The sequence below is a fragment of the Notolepis coatsorum genome (assembly GCF_963971535.1).
Source record: "Notolepis coatsorum genome assembly, chromosome: 16".
Classification (NCBI taxonomy): domain Eukaryota; kingdom Metazoa; phylum Chordata; class Actinopteri; order Aulopiformes; family Paralepididae; genus Notolepis; species Notolepis coatsorum.
This window is the reverse complement of record NC_140180.1, coordinates 1,876,347-1,896,440: the sequence shown is the minus strand read 5'-3', so window position 1 is coordinate 1,896,440 and position 20,094 is coordinate 1,876,347. Positions and strand designations below refer to the sequence as shown.

The window sequence follows — 20,094 nt, the reverse complement described above, 5'->3', positions numbered from 1 at the left end:
GCTTCGTTCGATGGGCATGGGATGAAAATAAATTTTGATTTAAAAAAAAAAAAAAAAAAAAAAAAAAAATTATATATATTTTTGCAAAATCAACTCTGCCTCTCTTTGTTAACTACAACAAGCAATGCTGTTTGTTATCTAAGATGAGGTCGGACTCGGCACTGACAGATTTGTGTTCATTGTGCTGCTTTTATAAAGCCTCAAATGACGGCTTACAATATTTCATGAAAGCAAAGTGTTGTTTGTCTAAGATTTTAAAAGGTTTAAACTTTACAGCACTGACAAAGTTGAACAAAGTGCTGTACAAGTCCCACAACATAAAAAAAAAAAAAAATTATTTAATTTTTTTATAGTGGATTCCATTTTTATTGCTCAATTCCGCGATTCCGTCCGCTATTCCGTGATCGCGGATTCCATATGGCTCTACTTATACTTCTACCTACTATGCTAATATGTCTATACCAGCGTTTCCGTTAGCCGGTAATTACCGGTATTTGACCGGCAAAATCTGTTTAAGTCCGACATATTTAATATCTCCGGTCTTAATGTCCGGTGAAAATAATTCCCTGAGTCTAAGCACAATTTGATTATTTGAATTGTATTAAAATAGGCTAAAATTAAATAGCCTATGCGATGAACGAAACGATCATTACATTTGTTTCCTCGTTGCTTCTAATAATGACAACGACGTTGTCAGCGAGAGCTTACTGCTGGGTGTGCGAGTGCATGTGAAGCTGCAGAGCCAGAGAGGCAACAGCACAATGCAGTATTCCAGCAGTACTCCAATTCAGCCATTTTCAGCCAATGTTGGGTGGGGGGCGCTGCTGTGCGGTTCCCAGAAAAGAGCCAATAACAGCTAAATCAGCTTCTCTGCAGCGCCATACTCTTTGCAAATAAGTCGTTGCGAGGTGGAGAGAGTCGTCACGCAAACCACGATAATGTTGCCGTCTCTCTGCTTTCTCAGTTCTTCGCTTGATATAATTAATACAAATGTCCAATATAACGGAATTCGTTAGCTCATAAAAATGTGATTATAACAGACTGCTGTTTAGTGTCGGACCGACTGCCCACAGATACGCGGTCTATTTTATTTCAAGTCAGCAGCAGCACGGAGTATCGAGGGACTTATTTTATTTGGAATATATTAATTAATGACTGTATACGCAAAAGTAGCCTAGTTTTAAGTAATAATATTATAAATCTACATGCCTTGAGGATGACATTCTTTATATAGCCTGCCTATCAATTGTTTTAAAACTCAATAAACTATGACCGGAATTAATCTCATTTGTCCGGTAGATTGAAATCTTGCAGGTCACGGAGACCGGCAACAATTTTTTCTAACGGAAACCCTGGTCTATACTACTATCTACTATGCCTATAATACTACCTACTATGCTAATATGTCTATACTACTATTTACATTTAGTCATTTAGCTGAAACGCTTTTATCCAAAGCGACTTACAAGTTCTGTACGACAAGTCATCAGGAAGGGCACAACTGTATCAGCTGAGTAACAACAATGTTCATCAAAGTGTTGAGTGCTACAGTGTAGGTTAGTTTATTAGGACAAGTGCATGACAGTAAGGTTAGTTATGGTTAGAGTTTTTTATTTTTTTAAATTATTATTTCAGATAATGGTTGAAGAAGTGCGTCTTTAGTCGACGGCGAAAGATTGGACGTGTTTCGGCTGTCCTAACTGGGGTGGGTAGTTCATTCCACCATTGTGGGGCAAGGACTGAGAATAGGCGACTTCTCCTTGATGACCCTCCCGGAGCTCGGATAGGAGTGGGTCTGAGGCGGCCAGAAGATGCAGAGCGTAGGGGTCTTGAGGATGTCTAGTTAGATACCATTGACCGGAGGTAGGCGGGAGCGGCTCCCTTTGCCGCACGGTATGCCAGCTCTCCGCATTGCTATCAGCTTGGCTGGTCGTTCATACTAATACAATTGGCAGTGTTAGGGGGTGGGAAGCTGATGGGTGGGGATCAGACGTTGTGGACAGCGACTCCTACAGGTCAGTTGGTGCGCCTGCGCAGTAGAATCAGGAAGCGACGGGGGCGGTGTGTCCCTCCCACGCAGACCCCCGCCGCTGAGAGATCGCGCTGTGCAGGTGAAAAGATGCGACGGCTGCCTCCTCGTGTACCGGAGGGGACACGTGATGTAAGGCTTCGTCCACATTGCAGCCGGCTTGTGGGAGGCATGGCCTAACAGGGGAGGGTAGAATTGGACGATACGAAATTGGGATGGGAGAAAAATAGAAAATGGGAGAAAAAGTAGATAAAAAAAAGAAGTGGGGTGACATGGGCCGACTACTTCTATGCACTCAAGACTGTAGCACTCAAGTTCAACACTGTTTGACGAACAATCTTACCGACCCTTAGCTGCCAGAGATGTGCCCTTCCTGCTGACTTGTTGTTCACGATTTGTAAGTCTCTTTGGATAAAAGCGTTCAGCTAAATCACTAAATGATAACAAATGGGTAGCTCCGCTACCAAAAATACAAACGATCTTACATTGTAATTGATTGTGTGTGTGTGTGTGTGTGTGTGTGTGCAGGCCTAGGCCAGACCAGCAGGACAGTAGTGCTGATGAGGAGGCGGACCCTTGCCCAGGCTCGAAGGCGGTGCCCTCTGACCCCTACAGATACAAAATGGACTATCCCAACTTGGGAACCTGCGTCGTCATCAACAACAAGAACTTTCACAGGAGCACTGGTACCACATATTACAGTACACACACACTACACACACACACACACACACACACTACACACACACACTACTGTCTGTCTGTAGGTATGAACTCTCTGTCTGTCTGTAGGTATGAACTCTCTGTCTGTCTGCAGGTATGAACTCTCTGTCTGTCTGCAGGTATGAACTCTCTGTCTGTCTGTAGGTATGAACTCTCTTGTCTGTCTGTAGGTATGAACTCTGTCTGTCTGTCTGTCTGTCTGCAGGTATGAACTATCGCAGTGGAACAGACGCGGACGCTGGTGCTGCCATGAAGGTCTTCTCCACTCTGGGTTATAGAGTCCGAGTGACCAACGACCAGACGGTCAGCCAGATGGAACAGACTCTGTACAACCGTAGGGTCTCTCCTCCTCCTCCTCCTTCTCCTCCTCCTCTCAGCTCCTCCTCCTCCTCCTCCTGCTCCTGCTCCTCCTCCTGCCGACTTTAGTCTAGTAGTTAACCTTCTGTGTTGTCGCAGTGAAAAGGGTTAACCATTTGGTAGTGTGGTAGTGAAAGGGTTAAATAATATGAGTAGGTATGGAGATATATATATATATATACAGATATAGTTGCATACAGAGTTATTGTGCATCGTTATTACTGGAACTCTCTCCTCCCTGAAATCTGCAACGCCCCAACGCTGGACACGTGAATATTAAAGGCAACCAACTTGTGTTCAGCTTTTCGTTCAGCGTTTCTCTGATTGGCCACACGGCCAATCAATCAATCCACTAGCACACGCCCTTGCGGCAAGAGAGACGCGGCAGGAGCGCTGGTCGAACCAGCGGTGTTCTGTTGTGTGACTGTACTACAGCGGTGTTCTGTTGTGTGACTGTACTAAACTCTTCCACCACATGACCGACATTTGACATACAGTACACCTCCTATCTATGTTGGGATTATGTTTGGTCATGACAAAACAATAAAAATCGCTACTGTTAGTAATGCTGCCACCACCCACTTCAATGACAGAGCTCTCATATTTGCGAATGCATAAACTATATCTTAAATTATGGCGATGTGTCTAATATGGCTGTCGCGAAGTCATTGATAAGCGACAGCCATATTAGACACATAGCCATAATTTAAGATATAGTTTATGCATTCGCAAAATATGAGAGCGCGCCGCTGTCATTGAAGGGCTTCCTACAACAGAGCACCGCCGCTGCTGCTGCTGAAGCTGTATCAAGCCGGCGGCGGCGCACGAAAGCCGGGGATAAACCACCGCGTCGCCCCGCTGGCGCTTCAGGCTCAGCAGCCTCCACGGGCGAAATAACATATAACGTTACAGTTCCACACTGATGTACAGTGAGTGTCTAATATGGCTGTCGCGAAGTCATGCCTCTCCCTCTGACAATATCATAATGATGTGTTTTCTATATTATATCCACAATCATTCATCTAAAAAATTGTATGGGCTTTGATTAAACATGTAACCTACACCTACTGTAACTTACTGTACCTCTGCTTCCTACAGCACAGCAGGTAATGGCGTTAATCAATGGAACGCGAAACATAATAACGTTACGCTTTCTAGTTCAGCGCATTTCATAACTGTATGGGCTTTGTTTATACACGAGTGAATCTGGTAGTTGGTTGTTAAAAACGCGAAACATAATAACGTTACGCTTTCTAGTTCAGCGCATTTCATAACTGTATGGGCTTTGTTTATACACGAGTGAAACAGCAGCCCAACACAAGTGCGTTGGAACAGCAGCCCATGGTACACAAGTTGGTTGCCCGCGCTGCCGCTCGCTTGCGCTCCTTGGATTTCATTTGGGACGTGGGACGACTGCGCTTGCCTGCGCGTGGGGGCGGGGGGGCGCGGCCAATCAGAGAAAAGCCGAACACAAGTTGGTTGCCTTTAATATTCACGCAACCTGGACACGTTCAGAACAGCTCTCAAAACGCACCTTTTCCCCACTAGTTAGTTTAGTTTCGATTTTAGGTTTCATTAACCCTTTACCTGCCCCTCATCCCCCCCATTTTTTCCCTTTTCCCCTATTGCCCCCTTTCCCTAGCCCTCTTGACTGTGAAGCGACCTTGGGTTTCCTGAAAGGCGCTATAATTTATTTATTTTTTATTATTTTAAATGTTTCATATTTAAAGTTTTTATTTTTCACAAGCAAGACAAATCATACATGACAAGACAAACTAAGACAAAATAATAATAATAATAATAATAATAATAATAATAATAATAATAATAATAATAATAATAATAATAATAATAATAATAATAATAATAATAATAATAATAATAACAACAAGGGGGTGAGGGGGGGGGGGGGTTCAGAGTGTTACAAAGGTTCAGTACACAAACATATCCCAGATAGTGATCTAATAAAGTTCAGGGGACCTTGAAGGCCATCGGGCCGATCACTCTCTTGAAGAGATAGAGCAGCCTGTTCCATTGATATCAAGTCCATGAATTATTATTATTACAGTGTTATATTGAGAGAATATAGATTTGCTGTAATGGTATAATGAAAGTAGGTACGAGTACAGTGTCAGAGATGTAGGCAGTAGAGATACGTATGAATTGATGGGCAACAGAGTTCATACAAAAGAAAGGAGGACTACTAACCTTCGTACTGTCTTGTACTATTATGCACTTTACTACTAAGTAATCTACTGACGTTGACCTTTTATGGTCGCGGCCGTCGTATGCTAGCTTATCAGCAAAACGCGATTTGATGTCTCTTTTCACCATGGTGAAGTTACTTTAACCTAGGGCTGGGCGATTAATCGATATTATCGATAATTCGAATTAATGATTTGGGACGATTTTGAAAAACTAAATAGATTTTTTTTTTTTTTTTTTTTCAATTGTCACCTTTATTTTACAAAAAGTGATGTTTGGTGAAAGTTAGATTTGCACTTTATTAATCCTAATAGGGAAATTCATTCTTGTTTGATGATCAAGAGGCACCTTTTATTTGGGGACCTGCATTGCTATTCCTAGCACTATTTGGGCAACTTTACACAATTCCTGTGAGTCTATTGAAGACATCTGTAAAAAAAAATCTGGATTTTATTTTTAGGCCATATCGCCCAGCCCTACTTTAACCCTTTCACTACCACACTACAGAAGGTTAACCCTTTACCATCACACTACAGACGGTTAACCTTCTGTATTGTTGCAGTGAAAGGGTTAATGTTGGCTTTTTAAAATGTATTTAGTTGTATGTATTTTTCTTATCCCACATTATTTGTATGTGGTTGAGTGTGCATGGTCCTCATTCCATACATTCCGTACACATACTCTCACCTTTGTTCCTATACGAGATAGGGATGCGTGGCGGTGTTTGCAGGGCTATATCTATATTCTATATTTTATAGCTATGGATACAATACTATGGCTCATTTGACATCAACTATCCATCGTTCAATATGTGAAAAAGAATATATTTTTTCATGTATACGTTCGCGTGTTATACCGTGGTGAATATAAGTATAGTTTCAGAGTGATCCTGGCTAATTCCATAAAACGGCGCTATGGAGGAATACGTGAATTTTACTAAAAGCGTTGGCGTTGCTTTGATCATCACCAACGGCATACGTTCTGGAGTACGTTACACATGGTCGTTGCGATCGAGGTGAAATCATGGTTGGATCAAAGCAGGATTGATATAATTTAGTCCTTACCTTCACTAGGAGGTACCCCAAAAAGAATCCAATTCCAATTGTCTGATCCCGATTTCCAGTATTGGTGTCCATCGTGTCGCCAACATAATCCACCACAACACATGCATCGGGGGCATTGGACGCGTTTCAAGAGATCTTTTTGTCTGTGTCTCTGTCTGTCTGTCTGTCTGTCTGTCAGTCTCTCAGGAGGACCACAGCAGCAGTGCGTCAGTAGTGTGTGTGCTGCTGAGTCATGGTGATGAGGGGGTGATCTACGGGACCGACGGCTTGATTGAACTGAAGAAGCTGACTAGTCTGTTCAGAGGAGACCTCTGTCGCTCCCTAGTGGGGAAACCCAAACTGTTCTTCATACAGGTGAGAGATTAAAGCTGTCGCCCCCTAGTGGGGAAACTCAAACTGTTCTTCATACAAGTCAAGTCAGTCGAGTCAAGATTTTATTTGTCACGGCTAGGGTTGGGCACCGAGAACCGGTTCTAATAGGAACCGGTTCCTAACTTCGGATGAGCTTCGGATGTTGGCTACGGATGAGGCACTGGGTCTTATGTACATTACTATACAATGCTATACTATACAATCTACAGTTATACTGTGTCTTTATGCTAGCTTGCTATATCCATCTGTTTACTATACAAGAACCACTCCCTTTCTTGTTTTTAAAGTGACCTTTCATTGTGTAAAGTGATCGTTGAGTGTGAGTGTGTGCAGTGTGTGTGTGTTCATGCTAAAGTGACTGCTAGTGTGTGAGCGTATACAGTGTGTGTGTTGTGTGTGTGTGGAGAGTTCAGTGTTCAAGGCTCTGATGGCCTGGGGGAAGAAGCTGAGCCGAAGTCTCTCTGTCCTAGTTGCTGGTGTTTGCAGGCGTTTGCCTGACCTCAGCAGCTTGAACAGGCTGTTGTTGGGGTGGTGGGGGTCTTTCATTATTCTGCAGGCTCTGGATTTGCACCTTTTGTTGTATAGGACCTGCAGGGGTGGTATTGCAATACCCGTAGTACGCTCAGCTGAGCGCACCACTCTCTGTAGGGCCTTCTTGTCCTGTGCCGTGCTGTTTCCATACCAGGCAGTGATGTTTCCAGTCAAGATGCTCTCTACAGCTCCGGAGTAGAAGGACTGGAGTATCTTCCCCGATACTCTGAAATTCCTTAACACTTTGAGTGCCAAGAACGAGAAATCTCGTTATTTAATCGTTATTTTTTTTATTAGCGATTTCCACCATTTTCATCAATCTAGCCTCACGTTACCAGTGGGGATCTGTCTGAGCTCGAACAGGGAAAATACCGCCCCCTATCGTCTCTCCGGATGGTATTGCACCCCATTGGATTGGACTGAATGAAATGGATGGGAAAAAAAGAGTCCGGATTCCACATTTTACTTGTCAGGCCTGTAACCGGAGACGATCCCACTCATTGCCCACCACCAGAACAGCGTGGAATATGTGTTGCCAGTACCCAGTGTTGGATCAATAAACGCGATCGATATTTGGAATGGCGATCAGGAATTGGAATAATCTTTTTGGAGAACATTTGATCTGAGGTAAGGAATCTATTTGACCAGTCTTGGGGATAATCGGAGCTCTTTTCACCTATATCTCAGCGTGTCCCATATGTATGTGTGTGTGTGTGTGTGTGTGTGTGTGTGTGTGTGTGTGTGTGTGTGTGTGTGTGTGCTGATCAGGAAATAAGAATCGATTTTTCAGCCCGCTTCTCTAGCGTGCATAAGTACACACATACTATCGATAATCTAGCGTTTATTTGAAAACGATTCATAAATAGGCAGAAAAATGACGTGTTTTGTGTATTACGGTAAAGCGCGATTCCTGCAAATTATTTTCTGGAAGTTTAAAAAAAACGAGCTTTTTTTCAAAATGGTATAAAACGGAAATGAACCGATTTAAATAAATAAAAGATTTAAAAAAAAATCCGTTTCAACAATGTTGACTGCAAACAAGTCATTGATAAGCGACAGGCGTATTAGACCCATAATTTAAGATATAGTTTATGCATTCGCAAATGTGCTCGCTCTCATTGAATAGAGCGTTGGCAATCCAGAGCCAACCCGTGCGCCCCCTGCTGGCACTCAAAGTGTTAACTGTCTCAGGTGGTAGAGGTGCTGCTTTGCCTTCTTTACGACTGAGTCTATGTGTGTTGTCCATGTCAGCTCCTCTGAGATGTGGACCCCCAGGTACTTGAAGCTGCTCACCCTGTCCACGGTAGCCCTGTTTATCCTCAGTGGTGTGTGTGTCCCCTGCTGTGTTCTCCTAAAATCCACGATCAGCTCCTTGGTTTTACCAATGTTCAGGAGCAGGCTGTTGTACTGGCACCAGAGTTCCAGTACCTCAACCTCCTCCCGGTAGGCCTTCTCGTCGTTGTCCGAGATCAGCCCCACCACCACTATGTCGTCCGCAAACTTCACTATGGAGTTGGAGCTGAACTTGGCCACACAGTCATGTGTGTATAGTGAGCAGGGATGGGTACCTTTCACATTTGAACCGGTACCTGTGAATCGATACCGGTACCCAACGGTACCTTTTTTCGGTACTTTAGTCTCAAGAAATTAAATTTACCTACCTCAGTCGTAAAAAAAAAATCCAAACTTCAAATAACTACAATTTCGACAGTTTTCGGCTTGTCATTGCTCCGACTGCTTTGTTGTTGAATCAAGTCAAATCCTAGGTAAGCATATATTGTGCGTGTGAACGTTGACCTGAAAAAAAAAGTAAAAAAAGAAAACGTAATATTTTTTTTTTGGTATCTCACTTGATTCGATACTCAGTAGTACCGACGTGTTTCGGTTCGGTACCTCAAAAGTACCGAATTCGGTACCCATCCCTAATAGTGAGTACAGCAGGGGGCTCAGAACACAGCCCTGGGGGGACCCGATGCTCAGGGTGATGGTGTTGGAGGTCTGACCCCCCACCCTGACCGCCTGGGGCCTTTCACTCAGAAAGTCCAGTATCCAGGCGCTCAGAGCAGAGCTCAGACCCAGCTCAATCAGAAATATGATTATAGAATATAGAATATCAGGCATAAAATGGTTATGCGATTAAAATGTGATTAATTAATTACAAATCCTGTAATTAATTAGATTTTTTTTAATCGCCTGACAGCACTAATGATTATATGATTATTTATATATATATATATATATACGAGTTGGACGGCAGATTCTAAAAAAGCGCTTTATAAATGCAGTCCATTTACTCTGTCTGTCTGTGTGTCCTGTCTGTCTGTCCCGTGTGTCCTGTCTGTCTGTCCTGTGTCCTGTCTGTCTGTCCCGTGTGTCCTAGGCGTGTCGGGGTACAGGTTTGGATGACGGCATAGAGACGGACAGCTTACAGACGGACAGCATAGAGGACCAACCGACGGCGAGGATCCCTGTCGAGGCCGACTTCCTGTACGCCTACTCTACAGCCCCAGGTAACCATGGATACCAATGTTGTGTTTCCCAGGGGGGGGGGGAGATGTTGGCCATCTACTATTTAGTGGGAATTTTTTGAGTATGCTAGCTCAACACGGTTTGAAGTTTAAAGGACATGTGGGTTCCAAGTAGGGATGTTCGATGTTGGCTCTTTTACTGATATCTTATATACCGATATTGTCCAACTCTTAATTTCCGATACCGATATCAAATATATTTGTAAGGCCCGACAACACACGTTAATGTCCCCATGGGCCGGACACGTCTTCTTTAACACATCCTGCGCCAAGAACGAGTTACGCCGTTTTTTTGCCCGCCACGCATTGAACGCCAAGAACGACTTACGCCGTTTTTGGGATCAATATTTCATTTTTTCGCCCATGGCATTCATAATTCATCCAGCCAACCTCCGGACTCCAGCGGGACCCTGTATGAGATTGCAACGCCTCAATACCGCCGCCTGGTGGATGGTCGGGCGAGTTACACTCTCGCCAAAACCGGAAGTGCCGATCGGTGCGGCGATGAAATCCCTCCGGCAGTGATATCTTGTTACGTGGCTCCAGACAAACACTATAGTGCATTTGGATCGCTTTCTAAACTTAATAATCGATATGATTTCGGTGTTTATTGCGCCATACAAACCGGAAATGGATGTAGGAGATCGGCGTCAAATAATTGGGATCTTTTTCCTCCAGTCTCATCGGCGAACGGTAAGAGGACAGTAACGTTATTTTCAGCCCGATTGTTTATTAATTTCACTGCAAACCATCTGATCAATATATCAACCCATACTAAATAAAGCCGTTACTGACGATCAAGGAATTATAAACGACCCCCCCCCTTTCCTTCACACATGATGAAGCATAATGTATACCGATCATATACATTTGAATTTTTTAATATAGCGTGTATAGGAAAGAAACGCCTATCGATAATCTATCATATGCGTCAGGGCCTATAACTCTCGTTTTTGGAATTACTGCTATACTGTCTAAAAACATACTTATGTTCTAGACGGTATTAACACAACAATGTATGAATGAAAAAATATAACGTTCCCACATCCTGAGAGCTAGATAATCGATGTTGAATGGGCCATAGTAATGTCAATATAGCAATCAAATTTAAAATGTTATAGCCCTGCAAAGAAGGTAAACATCTCCATAGGCTTTCAATGGTGGCAGACTGGGTATATTGATGGATATAACCCATGGCGCCCAATGTGTTAAACAAGTCAAGAAGAAACATCACAATAAGTCAAGAACAAAACAAAGAAGCTTCTATCCCCAGGCCATCAGAATGCTAAATGACAATAACACCATGCAACAACCATCAAATGCACTCACAGCACACACATCCACACGCACACACTCACTTTAAACAAACAACTCACTGCAGCACCCACTTTACCCACTTTAGAACACCTAAACACACTTTATATTTATTGGTAAAGAATTTGCACTACAACCCATACCTCATTACACCTTACTGTAAATTGTACCTCATCCCATTTCTGCTTTGTACTGTATAGTATATTGTAACTCAGTTACTTCTACTCTGCATTGTAAATTGTATATATGTATATACTGAACACTTTTGTCTACGTACTTGACTTCTATTTTATACTTACTATACTTATTTTATACTTATCTATTTTTATCTAGCACAATCTCTGGAGCAAAACAGAAACAAGCATTTTATATAAAACTATTCTGTACTTCTGTATGACAACTAATAAAGAAACTTGAACTTGAAACTTGAAAACACCATAAAGTCCAAAAAATTTAAAATAAATGCAACACTCCCAGACATATCCCACGCGATGGTAAGGAAAAACTCGCTAAAACCTAGCAATAGCACCACAGGCAATGTGGAGGAGAGAAACCTTAGAAGGGCCATTCAAGGGGGGATATCCCTTCTTAGATGTCGGTGATAGTAGTGTTGCAGTAAAAACAGGCTAAACAGTTGGTAGGCATGCACTCACATGCGTGGTGAGACACAGATAAGTGCATGCAATAGCAACTGAACATTTTGAAAGATTAAAGATAGAGCTGATAGCGGATCTATTTGAGGCAAAGGGGCGGCGCAGAGAGGGTCGCATCCTCCTGGTCATCATCACGGGACGTCCGACACTCCAGTCATCACTCCAAGACAGCCACTCACAGGGAGACGGGACAGGCGTTAGACAGGGGGACAGGTGTTAGACAGTTTGCGTGATTGTGATGGGCGCACATAGCAATAGATACAAGTGGACGTGGTAAGCATATATGTGAATAGAATAGACATATGTAGTAAGCATATTATGTGAATAGAATAGAAGTACTTAAACCCAGCAATGAACTCCACGTTGACAGACCACGGACAGAAGACTGTAAGAAGCTGATCCATGGCCCCCGTGGTGCACGTAGAACAGTCTCTGCAATCTTGGCCAAGCCCCCGAGATATCCACCACCTTGGTCAGCACTACGAGACAACCACTCAGAGATGGGGGGGGGGGGGGGGGGGGGTTGGGGTCAGGGGTTAGAGAGTTCCCATGTTTGTAGTGGGCGGAGATGGAGCAATAAATACATGTAGTGAGCATATGCATTAGGGGTGTAACGGTACACAAAAACGACAGTACGGTACGTACCTCTGTTTTGAAGTCAAGGTTCGGTACGGGTTTTCGGTACAGTGGGGGAAAGTTTGGCTTTCCATGTTCCACTCAGGGGTGATGTAGTGTGCAGTAACTAATTGTACTTGTAGGGCTGTCAACTAATATTCTATATTGAAATTAATAATCAACTTATAAAATTATATTAGATTGTGAAAAAAACAGCCCCCAGTGGGCGCTCGTTAGTGGTTAACATACCGTTGTATTCGTTCAGTACACTACACAGCCGTACGGTACGGTACACACTGAAACGGTTCGGTACGGATACGTGTACCTTTACACCCCTAATATGCATGCATGGTGACAGTAGAATCATAGTATATAAGAAAATTGTGAAATTGAGTAATAGATGGAACTACTGCAAGCGTATGGATACAGGATGAGATACAACAGCTCAGGGCCGTATGGCCCGGGGGGCAGGAGAAACCACTCTGAAGGTTCAGCACTGCAGGCCAGACAGAAGGCGGTATGAAGCTGTTCCATGGGACCGGTTGAGACAGAGACAGAGGTTAAAAAGGTTCTCCCATGTCTGCAGAAAAGCAGACATGGGAGCAAATAGACATCCTAACTAAACTAGACAGATTAATCTAAGGGTCAGTCCCCGACCAGGTGAGATCAGGGTAGGTTGAAGGTATCAACCGATACCGATATATGCGGGGTTCCCCCCCCCCCCAAAAAAACTTTATAATTTCAGGTCATTAACATTACATATCTCTTGTTGTGGAATTAACACAACATTATGCATACTTTTGACAATAAATAAAATAAGAATTTGTTCTTACTTGCTTGCCTGGGTAAATAAAGTTTAAATAAATGTTAAAAAAGGGAAATAATTCTTTTTTTGAAAACCGATACCGATCATTTCCGATATTACATTTTAATGCCGATATCGGCCGATAATATCGGACATCCCTAGTTCCAAGTTATTCTTTCCTTGATACAAAAAGGCAAGAATGTCTCTTCTTCTTCTTCATGTCTCCTCTGCATGTCTCTTCCACGTCCAGTGGCTCCTGGTTCATGCATGTACGTTCACGTAATCTCGAACCGGCCGGCGCGTTCACACCGGGAATAATTGGTTCGGAACATGACAAATCGGTGCTCAGTGTTTTCTTAGAGGGCCGAACTAAAGCCTCTGTCATGTTCCGAACCAATTATTCCTGGTGTGAACGCGCCGGCCGGTTCCAGATTACGTTTGGGAACCGGCTCCGGCCCGGAGCCCGGCCGGTGTGAAAGGCTCTCTGTGTGAGACGTAACGGTGTCGTCTGTCTGTCCTCCAGGTTACTACTCGTGGAGGAACACGTCCAACGGCTCCTGGTTCATGCAGGCTCTGTGTGAGATGTTGAAGCGCTTCGCCCCGGAGCTGGAACTGATGCAGATCATGACCAGAGTCAACCACAAGGTGGCGCTGGACTTCGAGTCGTCCTCCAACCTGCCGGGTTACGGCGCCAAGAAACAGATTCCCTGCATCGTGTCCATGTTGACCAAAGATCTCTACTTCCCTCATTAATGGGATTCTATTCGACTCTATTGATTTAGCTCCGTCTCTGCTATCAAGAGGCTGAGTGTCGTGTCTGTTTACCAAAGAAAGGACCCGTTTCACTTTGACCTGTTTCACCATATTAACACCATATTAATACCATATATTAATAATGTAGATACCTTGGTAATATAGATCACATTTTGGCTGATTATCTGGATCATTGAACCATTAAGTTTAGCATGTTCCCTTGTGTCACCCCCCCTGGTGCAATGTGAAATAGGCAAGTTCTACTTCCCTTGTTGACTCTTAATGGTATTCTGTTGGGATTCTACTGACTGTACTGTCCCCTTATGTCTATAAACGGATCGACTAAAGTTCTGAGAGAGTTCTACTTCCCTGACTAGCTCGGTTCTACTTGAGACACTGCACAGACAGACAGACTGTTGAGTAGACAGGAGAGTAGATTGTTTATTCTGTTTCTGCTGTGTTTAAGAGAAACGGATCTCTTTTATTGTATCAATGTTTACCAAACAAAATATCCCTCTACTGTATCGGAGGTGATTCGAATCTGGTTTCTACTGGTTCTATGGTGATTCTAGTCTTGATTTCTACTGATAATGTGATTCTAGTCTGGTCTCTACTGATTTTACCCTGCTGGGATTCAGCCCCAAGAAGGAGCTTGTCTTTATTGTCTTGATGTTGTCGAAGGACTTCAGTGACATGTGGCCTTTACTCGTTTTTTACTGGGGTTCCTTTTTTTTTTACTTTTTTTTTAGCGTTTATCCCTTTTCTGGTCAAGTATGACCGACAGAAACGGGTTGAAACGGGATGTAGATCAGGGGAAGACATTCTGAGAAATGACGGCGGGTCCGGGAATCGAACTCGTGTCCCCCAGATCCGTGACGAGCACTGTTTTCCCCGACGCAGAAATAGCGCCGAGATATGCGGTGAGCTACTGGAGCTCCCCGGGGTTTTTTTTTTTTTTTAAACTTAATTTTTTAGCGTTTATCGCTTTTCTGGTCAAGCATGACCGACAGATGTAGGGTGAAACGGGAGAGAGAGCAGGGGAAGACATTCGGCAAATGACGGCGAGTCCGGGAATCGAACTCGGAGTCAACCAGATCCGTGACGCAGCACGGTATTCCGCGATGCAGCGCGGTACATGGTGTGCTACTGGAGCACCCCTTTACTGGGGTTCTATGATAGTTTTTATTATTTTCTACTCTTGTAGAAAAACCGAAAGCTTCCAGCATTTGTTCGTTGATGAAATATTTTTGTCCCTCTCACTGATTCTGACCTGATTCTATTCTGGTCTGATTTATACTCTACTCTAATTTGACTCTGTCTACTGTAATTTCTGCTCACCAAAGATACTTTCCTTGCCATCTTAATTTCATCTGATTGGTCAAATCAGGACCAGTCAGAAATGTGTTTTCGTCTGATTGGTCCAATCAGAAATGTATTTTCATAGGAGATGTTTTTAAGGAGGAAATCAAACCTGTATCAACTTCTTTTTAGTTTTGTGGTTTAATCAGTGTTTATTTGTGCTTTTTTGTTGTGGGATTTGCTTCTGTCCTCAGGTATTGTCAGTCTACAACTATTGATGGTTTTTTAACCCTCTTCAGGAATTTTTGTGTTTTGTTTTTGTTAAATATTTCCACCTGTAGTTGTATAAAATGAATCTCCACACTTTTTCACTGCAATAAATGGTCTTATCAAAGCACTTGACAACAGATTTGGTTTAAATGGTTTTATTAAAGCACTGGGCAATACATTTGCTTTAAGATCTACTCACAACCATGAGTATCTGCCAATACTAATCCCATACTCCTTTTTTCCCCTTTGCTCAAAGGCGATAACATTTGTATGTAGAGTAATCATTAAAAAATAAATACATCCGCAGAGCTTTTATAAAGGTGTGAACTAAAAGTGTCCCCCCCCCCCCCCCAAAAAACAATTTATTCATGAATTTATCATTTTTGAAATGTTGACGGGTCCAAAATGAATGTTTACATGTTGCTGCATGTATCCCCTCCCTACTTCCCATGTCCCCACTTAGAATGCACCTGATTGGATAAATGACATGCTGGTGCGCTAGTGCGACATCTAGTGGCTGGAATGTTGAGATGCCATCTAAAACATGCTCAAACTGTGTAACAACAAGTCCTCTCCTCCCCTAAAGGAAGGCGTCCAGCAACATTACATGAGGTATACTGCTGCTGCTTTGATCTACTAAAACCTTTTCACATACTGTCTGAATATACCTGCATATAACCCCTCATATACTGTACACCTGGTCACCTGCACATAATAACCCATCATCTAATCTAATACAGGACAACCTTTAGCAGACTTTTTGAACGGCCAGCAGCATTCAAACATTCAAAATGGATTGCATCTGATTATAACTTTTATAATTATATATATTTTTTCCGATATCGAATAGTGTCTGTGGCTAGTATCAGATCTGCGCAGCTCTAATTTGAACCAAAGACAAACTAGCAGCCAGTATTTTTATATATATATGTGTATATATATTTATTAATGACACCAACAATATAGTCGTCTGTTATTGTTGATAAATGTGATCAAACATCCAGACTGGCTCTATACATATTTAATATAATATCTATACAGACAACCCATTTAATATCACATCTATAAATATAACATGTTTAATATCACATCTATAAATATAACATGTTTAATAGCACATCTACTGTATAAATATAACATTTAATATCACATCTACTGTATAAATATAACATGTTTAATATCACATCTACTCTATAAATATAACATGTTTAATATCACATCAAGACTGTCTCTATACAGATAACATGTTTAATATCACATCTACTGTATAAATATAACATGTTTAATATCATATCTACTGTATAAATATAACACTTAATATCACATCTACTGTATAAATATAACATTTAATATCACATCTACTGTATGAATATAACATGTTTAATATCACATCAAGACTGTCTCTATACAGATAACATGTTTAATATCACATCTACTGTATAAATATAACATGTTTAATATCACATCAGGACTGGTTGTATTGAGTAGGTCGGATGTATTGTAAGTTGTGCATGGGACCAGCAGTGGTAATTCCATATCCTACCACTAGAGGGGTCTCTACAACCACAGACAGTGAGCCTGGCCTGTATTAATGGTAGTTAGAATATGACTCAGCAACCTGATTACGTGTCTGTCTTCAATAATAACTCATGTTATTTGTAACATGCTATTCATGGTATTCTCGTGACATTTTGTTCTCATACCATATGGTGCACGGACACAGCTCATTGGCCACGTTTGTCATGTAATTATATTATAATCACCTGCTGTTTAATTGTAATCACCTGCTCTTTAATTGTAATCACCTGCTGGTTAATTGTAATCACCTGCTCTTTGCGACCAAAATGTCTGTGATCGAATACTATGAATAAAAAACAGCCCTTCTCATTGTCTGCCTGCCTGTCTGTCTGTCTGTGAATGAATGAATGAATGAAAACTTTATTTAACAGATTGCAGAATGGGTACAATACAGTACGGCTCAATACATACAATTGTTAAGGGGATGCAGACCTGAGAAAGACGTTTTGTCTTGTTTCCATCAGGGTCCCCCATTTTCAATTCATATAGACATTTATGACATACACAACATACATGACATTTATGGCATAGGGACATATAGGTATTTAGTACTGATACATTTGTGACATAAATGGTATTCAAATATACAGTACTGTTACCCCTAGATCCTGACAGAGTATATACATATGATGGGGAGGGGACTGTACATTAGGAGGGGGTGGGTGGGTGGGAGGGAAATATACATACGGCGGGGAGGGAATATATACATGCGGTGGTGAGGAGACTGTCTATTAGGAGGTGGTGGGGGTTTTGGGCATTTACGGTGGCCAGTTTCGAATTGCAGCCTCCCGTAGGTGCTCTTTAAGAGCGGTTTTGAAAGTGGGTAGTGATTCACATTCCTTTACAGCTTTGGGTAGGGCGTTCCACATTGTTGTGGCATAATTGCGAAACGTGTTTAGTCCCTTGTTTGAGCCGAATCTGGGTTTAACATGATTTGTTGAGCTTCCTCTGGTGTAGTGGTTGTGGTATTCACTGACCTTTGGGAAGTATTTTGACATGTACATGGGCACCCCGGTCGTATAGTGTATCTTGTAGACCAGGCCCATTGCAAGTTGCTGTACTCTGTCGTCTACTCTAAGCCATCCTAGGTTGGCAAAGTGGGCAGGGGTGAGGTGGGTTCTGGGGTTCAGGTCAAGTAGTAGTCTGACCAGTTTGTTTTGTGATGTTTGTAATTTTGTTTTAAGCGCCTTTGAGGTGCTTTGGTACCATGAGGTGCACGCATAGTCATAGTACCCTTGAATGAGTGCTCCTGCCAGAGTCTTCAGGGTATTCTTGTTTACCAGAGAGGAGATCCGGTACAAGAATCTAGTTCGTTGGTTGACTTTTTTTATTACATTGGATGCCATTTTGTCACAGGAAAGATTTGCCTCTAGGATGGAACCCAGGTAGGTAATTTCGTCTTTCCTTGTGACAATATTGTCACCCACTGTAACTGAGAATCCGTCGGTCTTGCTGAGTTTGTTATTTGAACCGAAGAGAATGGACTCTGTTTTGCCCATGTGTAATGATAGTTTGTTATCAGCGAGCCATATGCAGATTTTGCCTAGTTCCGTGCTGAGGGTTTTTTCAACCTGCAATTTGTTCTTGTCAGAGACCAGCAGGGCTGAGTCGTCCGCAAACAGGAACAAGTTGCAGTCACAGGCTGACGACATGTCATTTGCATAAATTAGGAAGAGTAGCGGTCCTAGTATGCTTCCTTGTGGAACACCACAGCTCACTGTGAGGGGGGGGGATAGAGTACCGTTTACCTCTACCATCTGTTCTCTCCCCTCCAGGTAGGATTGCATCCAGCTCACTGATAAGCTATCAAAACCAATTGCTTTTAGCTTGTCCATTGATTGTCTATCAGCGCAGTTTATCAGCCTGAGCAGCGATCGTGGACGCGCATACACCTCGTGAACGCGCATACACTCTATCAGCCTATCAGCCTAGGACTCTCCGCTCCTCCGACCAAGGAGAGCTCGTCGTCCCATGGACCAAACTAAAAACCAGTGGTGCGTTATTGAAATCATCTGGGGTGACACGCACCACGTGCACGCGCGCTCCCTGCGCGTGCGCGCGCTCCCGCGAATGCGCATTTAATGTCCCCTCGCTTGGGCACAGACTAAAGACAGTGCCTAATTGCCTCTACGAATGGAATGTAACACGTCTTCACAACAAGGTTAGGTGTGAATGTGTCTGAGAACGTATTTAACACACCTGACGACCGGAGCTATTGATATGCAAATAGCGAGTGAGGTCCCACACCGTGGGACCCCGTCCCATGAACAACGCATGCCTGCTAAAAACCAAGGGTGACCGGGCTTTTTCAGTCGTAGGCGTAGCACCCAAGCTATGGAATCAGCTACCTTATGAAACCAGGTCTGCTATTAGTGTGGAGTATTTTAAACAAGGTCTAAAAACCTTCTTATACAGTCAGGCTTTTAATTGATCATGTATGTGGTATAACATGTGTGTATATGTGATTATATTTTAATTAATTTATTTTGAAGTATTCTACAATCTTGTATGTGATGTAACATGTGTGATTATTCTATTCTGATTAACCTTTTACTGCCTGTAAAGCACTTTGTGATTTTAATCTGGAAAAGCGCTATACAAATAAAATGTACCTTACCTTACCTTACCTATCAGCGCAGTTTATTATCAGCCTGCGCAGCGATCAGTTTGCCAGCCTGCGCGGTCTATTTACAGATTTTATTCACGGTTTTTGTGATACTAAATCCAGTGGAATGATTAGATTTGTCCCGATCCATAGATATGCAACATGGCTATAATAAGGTCATTTATATAGCCTGATATTCTATATTCTCTAATATAATGTGAACATGCAAATGTTTTAATAGCCATGTGTAAGCATATACAAATTATACATGTGTGCGAATACACATTCCTTGTACTGTATGTGTTTATGAGATGTACAGTACGGCTCAATACACACAATTGTTAAGGGGGTGCAGACCAGAGAAAGACGTTTGTCTTGTTTACATCAGGGTCC

At 42.5% G+C, this 20,094-nt stretch overlaps 1 protein-coding gene across 1 annotated transcript in view; it reads left to right on the top strand.

The window, feature by feature from the left end:
* The window catches only part of LOC311242562 (caspase-3-like), a 34,699-nt gene extending 19,044 nt beyond the window's left edge, over positions 1–15,655 (top strand). Inside the window, exons 3-7 of the mRNA XM_084331533.1 lie at positions 2,558–2,715; positions 2,958–3,086; positions 6,557–6,732; positions 9,662–9,791; positions 13,720–15,655. Of these exons, the coding sequence (XP_084187659.1) occupies positions 2,558–2,715; positions 2,958–3,086; positions 6,557–6,732; positions 9,662–9,791; positions 13,720–13,949 (823 nt within the window). The 3' untranslated portion in view covers positions 13,950–15,655. The remainder of the gene's footprint in view (positions 1–2,557; positions 2,716–2,957; positions 3,087–6,556; positions 6,733–9,661; positions 9,792–13,719) is intronic.
* Positions 15,656–20,094: the final 4,439 nt, after the last annotated feature.